The sequence below is a fragment of the Myotis daubentonii genome, chromosome 3, assembly GCF_963259705.1.
Source record: "Myotis daubentonii chromosome 3, mMyoDau2.1, whole genome shotgun sequence".
NCBI classification, from domain to species: domain Eukaryota; kingdom Metazoa; phylum Chordata; class Mammalia; order Chiroptera; family Vespertilionidae; genus Myotis; species Myotis daubentonii.
Window position 1 is genome coordinate 165,949,564 of NC_081842.1, and position 9,876 is coordinate 165,959,439.

The 9,876-nt window shown below is 36.7% G+C and overlaps 1 protein-coding gene across 1 annotated transcript in view; it reads left to right on the plus strand.

The window, feature by feature from the left end:
• LRRIQ3 (leucine rich repeats and IQ motif containing 3) overlaps positions 1–6,910 on the plus strand; it is an 86,550-nt gene extending 79,640 nt beyond the window's left edge. The window contains exons 7-8 of the mRNA XM_059689177.1: positions 1,176–1,899; positions 6,356–6,910. Of these exons, the coding sequence (XP_059545160.1) occupies positions 1,176–1,899; positions 6,356–6,503 (872 nt within the window). The 3' untranslated portion in view covers positions 6,504–6,910. The remainder of the gene's footprint in view (positions 1–1,175; positions 1,900–6,355) is intronic.
• The last annotated feature ends 2,966 nt before the right edge of the window (positions 6,911–9,876 follow it).

The following is a 9,876-nucleotide window of genomic DNA, read 5'->3' on the forward strand; positions in this document are numbered from 1 at the left end:
GGATACTTTAGCCTTATATCCTTTTTTACTTGCTAAGACTTGGTTCTCTATTTAGCTCTAAATACTGCTTCCTTTTCTAATGTTGACATTCCTGTGGCCTCTATTGAAAATCTTACCTGTTCTCTTTTTTCCCACTTCCTGCCCAGACCACAGGCCCTGCCATTCTTCATGGCAACCTTAACTTTCATAAAACCTCCACCATCAGATTTGATATATAAAGATTTTCCAAGAATCTTCTATTAGAAAAGATAAAATACTTATAGAGTATAATTAGCAAGATGTAATTTTTATAGAGTCAAACGTGAAAACATCTGTTCCTAAGATTAATCCATAGAACTTTTTAACCAGTATTTGCCACTAAATTCATCGGTAGGCTTGTCAGAAAATATTACATTAGTTAGGTTTGCTATGATACAGATAGACCCAGAAATTTTTATTGACTCAAACATAATTGCCATTTATTTCTGGTTTCCATAGAGTGTGAGTTAGATAATCCTTATCAGTGAGTAGTTTTTCAAGCAATGATTCAGGGAGCCAGGGTCCTCCCACCTTGTGTAACTACCATCTTCAAGGACCTTATCTCTGTGCGGTGGATCAGAAGAATAAAGAAGGAGGAGGCACATCTATTTCTAAATATCCGTGCACTAGAAATGATATATATTACTTCTGCCACACTCTATTGGAGGGCGCTTGGTCTCATGGTCACAATCATAGCAAAGGAAGCTGAGATATTTATTTCCTTTGTGTGTCCCATGAAGAGAAAAACAACATTGTTGGCAGCTATTAGTCTCTACCAGAGTTAAGAAAAACAAGGTAAAAGAGATAGAGAGTTCTTTGCAAATATGAGATAACTATATGTAAAAATAATATGTATGATTAAGTATAAAATACTGCTATTGAGTCAGTGCAAGTTAAATAATTGAAAAAGATAATGCAGGAAACGCAGGAATCAGTGCATTTCTGTGTTAAAATGTTTCAACAGTGATTTTCTTTCTAAAATCACTATTGACTCATAAATTGAAAAGGAACATTAGTTTGGAAAAATACTTCTTAATATAAATAAATAATAGGTTCTTGTGAATTTCATTAATGTATCTTTCAAGACAATTGAGACAGAAAATAAACTGTGGTTAACACTTATATCATGCATTATATTTGTCTGCTTTCTGATGTAGGTCAGGAGTCTGAAGATGAAATTGAGGATGAAGAATTGAATACCAGTTTTAGGATATCAGTATTCAAATTACCCATACATTCTTCAGATTCATTGAAGGATGTAGTATTGAAAAAGAAAGAACAAGCTTCTTTTCCTACATATACTCAGCCACTTTCTACTACTCATCAAAAACCAGTAATTACCAAACCACACGTGCTGTTGGAGAAGGAAGCAAGAAGAGAGTTTTTTATGATACACAGAACCGGTATAAAGCTCAAAACACTTTATGATATTGATGAATATCACTTAGAACAAAAGAAGCAGGAAAGCCACAAGAAAAATGGAATAGCTATAACCATGGCAAAAACTGCCCAAGAAAAAGTCAACTTAAGTGTTCAAGAAATGTTACAGAAGAAAAAACGGGCTGTACAAAAACAAATGGCAGAAGATAACAGGGCAATTCGGGATGGTTTGTACCAACTTTGGCAGGTCAGATCCAACTACCTTGAAAAAGTTAGAGAGAGGAGAGCTTTGTTTCTAGAAGAAAAAAACCAAAAAGCTAGAGACCGTTTATTAATTCAAAACTTAAATAATGAGCTCATTATTTGGGACAGAAGTGTAAATAAAATGAGGACATTGAAGAAGAACAATGATCTCTTAAAAGAGAAACATCTGATAGTTCAGGAAAAACGAGAAAGAGAAAAACTTCAAAAGGATTTACGTAAATACATGAAGGAACTTAGGTAGGTACAGTTTTGATATAAGTGTTTAAGTCAATTTCATGTGAATACTACATACTAAATGTTGAGATCTATTAAACAGTACTTTATAACATGACATATTATACTTTGGAAAACAGAAACAACCAAAAATGACAAGTATGTCCCAATATATTACTAAAGATGAGACAATAAAACAACTCTATCTTCAGATTTTGTGGTATATCAAAATACAAATCAGTATTAGAAGAATATAATCAGCTTAGTTTATCACCGCAAATTGAATGTCTGGCCATCATTAATTTGTAGAGGATGCAGAGTTAAGAGCTTCCTAATGTATCTTAACTGAATTATCTTCTCTTATAAACTGCTGCAAAGATATTATCTTTGAAAGCACATAAGAATAAGACAATACAGTGTTGTCCTGAAAGGTATTATTGCGTTTCATTTATAAACATTTTCAAATAAAGCTGGAGTATCAACATGTAGAAAGGAGCTGAGACTCAAAAAAGTTGTCTGTCTAGAGATTTCAGTTTTCAATTCTTTTTCATTTTCTTTCTGGTTCAAATACTTGACCTAAAAGCATTCTGATAAATCTCAGTAACTAGTGAAGTCATTACTGAGACAGTACCTCCGTATTCCTGCTGTTAAGTGAGGAGCATGAAAGAAGAAAGGGGACCATAAATCTCTAGTTTAGAAAATTTACAAAATACCCAGAGGAACATTTAAGAATCAATTAAAAAGAGACTTTGAAATTAAAAAACTTATGTACCAGATACAAGCTGGTCATAAGTTTTCCAAAATATTCTTGTCCATACTTTGAAAAAGTTATGACACTGCTCAGGGCAGAACAGCATGGTGTCCACTGTGAAGTTGAGTATCAACTAGCAAGAATTTGTGGCACATAAGGCAGTTATCCAATTACATCATCTCTGCTTGTTCTTATTTTGGTCATTAATTGACCTCCTCCACTACCCTCTTCATTAACTGTGGTCTTACCTTGATTTATAAAGCTTTCCTTCATCCAACTTCTATAATTACAGTTCACTTCCAAATTCATAAGAACAACCCTCTCAATTGCTTAACCTAAATACTTTTGAACCCCAAAAACCTTTAAACTCATTTCCAAAGACATAACAAAACCCCTCTCATCACTTGGAACTGCTTTACCTCTTAAATTTGAAACTCTTGTATACTTATTTATGTCTAAAATCTTTTATTTTTTAACTCTTCCTTTACTTTCACCACATATATTCCTCAAAGACAGGCCTTTCATAGTTTTATTAAGTTTGAGTCCAAGTATTTTATAGGACTTTTATGGTATTGTAAAATAGAATTAATTTCATAATTTTATTTTCCAATTATTTGACCCTGGTATACTATCTAATTATAATCAATCATTGTGTTTCTCTTCAATTCTTTTAAATAGTTGGGTTTTTTTTTAAAAAAACATTTTTTCCACAGTTTATAATTATTATCTGTAGGATGGCTATTTCAATACATTTTTTAGACTTAATTACAGGTGCAAAGTCCCTTTTGCCATGACTTTTACTCAGCTACATGTCCAGACAAGACTATTATCCAAGCTTCAGACACAATAGTTATAGCTGATTTTCAATGAGTGGTCGTTAAATTCTAGGAATTCCTCTAAAGATTTTCAATGTATTTACTTCTTACTAAATCCATTGAGATGAATTGTCCCTTCTTAAAGATGAAGAAAATGGTGCAGATAGAGCTTAAAATAACTTTTCAAAAACTGCACAATCAATACATTCTAGATCTGGGATTCTAACCCAAGCAGAATGGCTTCACTTTCTGTACTCTTAACCACAAGCCATTGCTTCTCTCTGTTCAACTCTCTTCTCATCGCCACATGGATAGCCAGACTTTTTAAACCCAATTTTACAAAAACAGAACCCTAATCTTTTTCCTTATCTAGTTGTTCTCCTATATTTTCTGTCCTGATGAATGCCACTGTTATCTACCCAGTAAAAGCAATGATTAAATTTCAGGCACTCCTCTAAGGATTTTAAATGTGTTAATTCATTTAGTCCTTTACTGAATTCTGAGTTGGATTATTCCCCTTTGAAGATGAAGAAAATGAGGTAGAGGGAATGTGAAGAACTTGTCCAAAGCCACTTGGTAGTTAATTTTTAGACTTTATAGACTTAGGCTTCTTTTTCACTTCCCAAGTCTAGATTTTGAGTTCCCTTAAACATATATAAAGAACACGATGATCTATATAAGTCTGTTTTTTCTGGGCTTATCTGCTCTACTGTTCCTACCAGAACTGTTTGACCCTTACAAATAGAGTGCTGCCACTTCTCGGGGATGCCAAGCTGTGCTACCCTCTGTGCTTTTATTTTAGCACTGAAGCCTGTCTTATCTTTCCTCTGCCAGTTTTCGCCATGTTTCACTGTCTTGTTGCATAGTGCTTTCATTATGGTACTACAGCATTTTATTTATATACTAGAGGCCTGTTGCACGAAAAGATTTGTGCAATAGGCATTCCCTTCCCCTGGCTGCCGGCACCTGTTTTCCTCCAGCACCCGGTACCCAGGCCTTCGCTCCAGCCGGAGCTGCCTTCAGTGCCTTCACTACTCTGCTTCGCACCTACGTCTGAAAATTAACCGCCATCTTTGTTGGCAGTTAATTTGCATATCATGCTGATTAGCCAATGGGAGGCATAGTGAAGGTACAATCAATTACCCTGTTTGTCTATTTTTAGATTAGATTTAAAAACCTTTATTTCTCTTTACTTTTTATAAGCTTCTCATAGTTATATCATATTATATGTATCTTTATAGAATTTAGGGAATATGACAAACATTATAATACACTAGAGGCCCGATGCATGAAATTTATGCACGGGGTGGGGTCCCCTCAGCCCAGCCTGCACTCTCTCCAATATGGGATCCCTCTCACAATCCTGGACCACTGGTTCCTAATCGCTCACCTGCCTGCCTGCCTGGTTGCCCCTAACTGCCTCCCCCCACCCCTTGCTGGTCTGATCGCCCCTCATTGTCTCTGCGTGCTGGCCTGATTACCTCTAACTGTTCCCCCTGCTGGCCTGGTCGCCCCCAACTGCCCCTCTGCTGGCCTATTCACCCCTCACTGACCCTCTACCACCCTAATCACCCACAACTTCCCTCTCCCCCGCTGGCCTGGTTGCCCCCAACTGCACCCCCTCCCCCACCAGCCTGGTTGGCCCACACAGCCTGCTTGTTCAGTCATTTGGTCGTCCCTCACTAACCCTCCTGCCAGTCTGGTCACCCCATGCACCCTGCTGTTCAGTCATTTGGTCATACCTAACTAACCCCCCTGCTGGCCTGGTTGTAGGCAGCCATCTTGTGAGGGTGTGAGGGTTAATTTGCATATTACCTCTTTATTATATAGGATAACTCTTAAATGAATGAGGAGGGTGAATGAGTTAATCTAAGGTCCCTGACATTTCCAGGTTTGACAGTGTAACCTGCTTCATCTTTCTCTAACTTAGAGTCTGTATTAGTCTGCTAGGGCTACTATAACAAAATACTACAGACTGTGTGGTTGAAACAGTTTATTTTTTTACAATTTTAGAGGCAGGAAGTCCAAGATCAATATGTTGACAGGTTTGGTTACTCCTCAGACCTCTCTCCTTGGCTTGTGTCCTCACATGGCCTTTGTCCTGTGTGTGCACATCCTTGGTGTCTCTTCATCTTCTCATATTGGATTAGAGCTCACCCATATGATCTAATTTAAATTTAATTACCTCTTAAAGGACCTATTCTACAAATACAGTTGCATTCTAAGGTACTGGGAATTAGGACTTCAACGTATGGATTTGGAGGGGACACAGTTCAGTTAATAACAGAGTCCTATACAATGGAATACTATTCTGATATAAAAAAGAAGGAGCTCTTATTTTTTGTGGTATCATGGATGGAAAGCATTATGCTAGGTGAAATAAGCCAGGCAGAGAATGAAGTACCATATTATTTTACTTATATGTGGACTCTAATGAATAAAATGAACTAACAAACAAAATAGAAACAGACTCAGAGAGAAAAGGCTGACAGATATCAGAGTGAAGAGGGTTGCAGGGCTGGGTGAAACAAGTGAAGAGAGTAAGCAAAAAGAAAACTGAAAAAAGAAAAACAACAACAACAAAACCAGACTCCTGGAAGTTTAGAATTAGTGAGGCTTGAGTAAAAGTTCTGCAAATCATGTCATAATCTGGTTTAGATGCCTCTTTAGGAATCTAAGCCATAGTTTGTATGGATTTTGTTATAGCCAATAGAACTATTAAAAATAATAGCCTAAAATAAATATTAGTGAATGTTATAATAAAATTATATGCAATAAGTGAAGTTCTGTCTTTTTTTCTATTTGTATATGTCTATTTTTAATATATGTAATTATCATTAAATATCTGACTAAATTTTATGATTTTAGTAATTTAAAAGTACCTCACTCCATAATCTTTACTTTTCTCTCTTAGGGCTAGAGAAAGCAGTAAAAGACACTCTGAAGAAAAATTTGTTTATGATATGATTGCCTTTCAGAAAGCTTGTGAAAGATTACAAGAGGCTAAAGAAAACATTGAAAGTGTGAAAACAAAGGTGGCTGTTAAAACTCCCAGAAAATGACAGAATGAACCAATACCAGAGCATATCCAATGGTCTTTTTGAAATATAGCCATTATTTTCAATTAAAGGACTTTAAAATAATATTATGAAAGAAGAAATACAAGATGGATTTGTATATAAATCTTCTTAAAAATATAAAGAGCAATTAACATGTTTCTCTTACTAATCATAATTTAACTTAAATCAAGTTGACTTGGCACCTCAAATGTTCCATATATATCCAGATGTCCAAGGAACAATTAAAACTGATTTCCTTTATAGCAGGAAATATTGCAAAAGGTGTTGCTTATATTGTTTCATATACTAGTATAACAAAGCTATTTTCAGTTTTTCTGGCACTCTTGTCCTAGTTATTTCAGTCGTAACTGCTGGCTTTTAATAAGACACTGTGTACCTTGATTAATTTCATTACCCTGCTTTCATATATTTAATTATATTTTTTGTTCATTTTATAAAAACAATATCTGAATTTTTTTCAAAATAAAGTTTTCATCACTGTATCAGTGACTCATGTTTTTATGAAAATTCAGGAAATTTAAAATATAAAAGAGAAGTTAAACATTCCTATTAACTTTCTTAGATATTATAAAATTTTGTATAATGTATTTTCAGTGTTTTCCTTTGCACATATGGGATGAAAAGAGAGTGGGAGAGGACACATAAAATTATGCTAGAGGCCCAGTGGATTAAATTAGTGCACTGGGAGAGGGTGGGGGGGTTCCCTCAGACCAGCCTGTGCCCTCTCGCAGTCCGAGGGCCCTTGGGGGATGTCTGCCTGCTGGCTTAGGCCCGCTTCTGTGGAGCAGGCCTTAGCCAGCAGTCAGACATCCCTCTCTCCTTACCGCCCACCACCCACCTGCTCGCTGATCCTTACTGCTCAGCTCCCTGCCCTTTAGCACTGCTGCGGAGGTGGAAGAAGCTCCTGCCACTGCCATTGCGCTCTCCAGCCATGAGCCCAACTTCCAGCTGAGCAGTGCTTCCCCTGTGGGAGCGCACTGACCACCAGGGGGCAGCTCCTGCATTGAGCGTCTTCCCCCTGGTAGTCAGTGCACATCATAATGACTGGTTGTTCTGGTCGTTTTGCTGTAATGGTCGCTTAGGCTTTTATTATATAGACTAGAGACCTGGTGCATGAAAATTTATGCACTGGAAAGGGGGTGGGGGTTCCTCACCCAGCCTGCATCCTCTCACAGTCCAGGAGCCCTCAGGGGTGGGAGGCAATCTGGCGATCAGGGGAAGGTGACACCCCCATCACACTTCTGCTGCTGCCACTGCCGGCAGTGCAAGCCTCAGCCTTCCCTAGTTACCTGAGCCTCAGGCAGCCCTGGATGGCTGGGCAGCCGCCATCTGAGGCTTGCCTGCACCTCAGGCTGGCCCTGGGTGGCTGGGGGGCTGAGGGGACTGGGAGACTCCAGAGGCAGGCACGCAGCAAGGCCCTGGCAGGGCTGAGGGGACTGGGCACCACCATGTTGTGTCTGTGAGTGCCACCATCTTTGAGGGCTGGGAAGTCAATTAGCATATTCCCTGCTTATTGGCTTTGGGGGCTGCAATCTTTGAGGGTGGGACATTCAATTAGCATATTCCCTCCTTATTGGTTGTGGGTGCAGCCATCTTTGAGGGCAGGACAGTCAATTAGCATATCCCTCCTTATTGGCTGTGGGAGCCACCATCTTTGTGATAGTGTGAGGGTCAATTAGCATATTCCCTCTTTATTAAATAGGATAATTGTGATCATAAAGTATACAGAAATGGTATATACTAGTTTTAAGTCTATTGAACACATACTCATGTTATAAAATTTGAAAAATAAAGGATATTATTAGAAAGATGTAAAAATCCCTTATAAAATTGTCACTTTTCAATAGTTTTCATTTATTTAGAAAGACAGATCTCTCATTATTGTTATGACATTGCTCACATAATAAAATGTAGCTAATGCCATTCAAAATTTCTTGTTAATACTTATCAATTATATATGGAAGTTTTTAAAATTCTCTAATTGTATTAGTCTATGGTAAACTTCCAAAAATTAAATAACCATTTAATCTGTTGTGTTTTTATGCTGGACTGCTAAAAATATTGGTCATAATTTTTTAATTTTTGTAAAATGGTAGCCATCTGTTTAAGTTCATGTCATCAGCTTCCACTTTCCTGTTAATTTGAAGATAACTAATGAACCAGTCATTTTATTATTTCTGATTATTCTTTAAAAGAACAAAGGGAGATTCTGTGAGGTGGTAAAAAGTGTGACAGATATAGGTTCCCATAACAAATTAAATAATTTTTCTGTTTTCCCAGTTTTCTGTTTGGTATTTGGAAATAATATATATCTTTTTGGAATTTAATGAAAATAATAATTCATATCATATAGTATTATCACAAAACTTAAATAAGGAAAACACATAAAGTAACACAGTGCCTTCCAAAGAGTAAGCACTTAATAAAGGTAAGTGTGTAGGAATAGAGGCAGAAGTCTTCTCTATGAACTTATCAGAGGATTTGTCAACTATCTATGTAAGATTTAAGGAACACCATCAAGGAATAGTAGAATTTTTAGTCTGATAGACCTGAATATAAGTCATTCATTCAATCAATATATTTATTGCATGTTTGTTGCCCTTCATCTATGCTCTCATTCCATATGGAACTTTTATAGCCTTTATACACAGCAGGTAATAATTTCCTTCTTGATTATTTCCACTCAACTATGAGCATAAATACATATGTTCTTTTATTGATTTCAGAGAGGAAGGGAGAAAGAGAAACATCAATGATCAGAGACAATCATTGATCGGCCACCTACTAATGCCCTCCACTGGGGATGGAGCCCACAACCCAGGCATGTGCCTTTACTTGGAATTGAACCATGACCTCCTGGTTCATAGGTCAATGCTCAACCATTTAAGCCATGCCTGCTGGGAAACTATGAGCTTCTTGAAGCCAAAGACTATTTTACTCATCTCTGTGTTTCTGTTACTTTGTAGTAAGACAGACATTATATTACACACAGTGTTTTTTTTTTTTTTTTTTTTTAGCTCTGTTTTCCTATTTATGTGCTATTAAAGGTCAATCTCATGACCTTTAATGCCACTATTTCTATTTTGAAGAATCAAAAATAAGTATCTCTAGATTACATCTTTAATTTTAGTATGTTTCCTATATTTCCAAAGGCAGGGTACACATTCACTGATGTTTTCCTCAGGTGTAATTTAGTAAGTCTTCCCTTGGGGGAACTACCTTGAAATACCTTTCCTAAAGCTTACATCCAAAAAATAGCAGAAAAACTGCTTATATAGTTGTTATTTTTATTATAAATGTGTATTTTTAAATACTTGAATTGTTATTCCCTTTGTGTTGTAGTTTTCTATCTGTC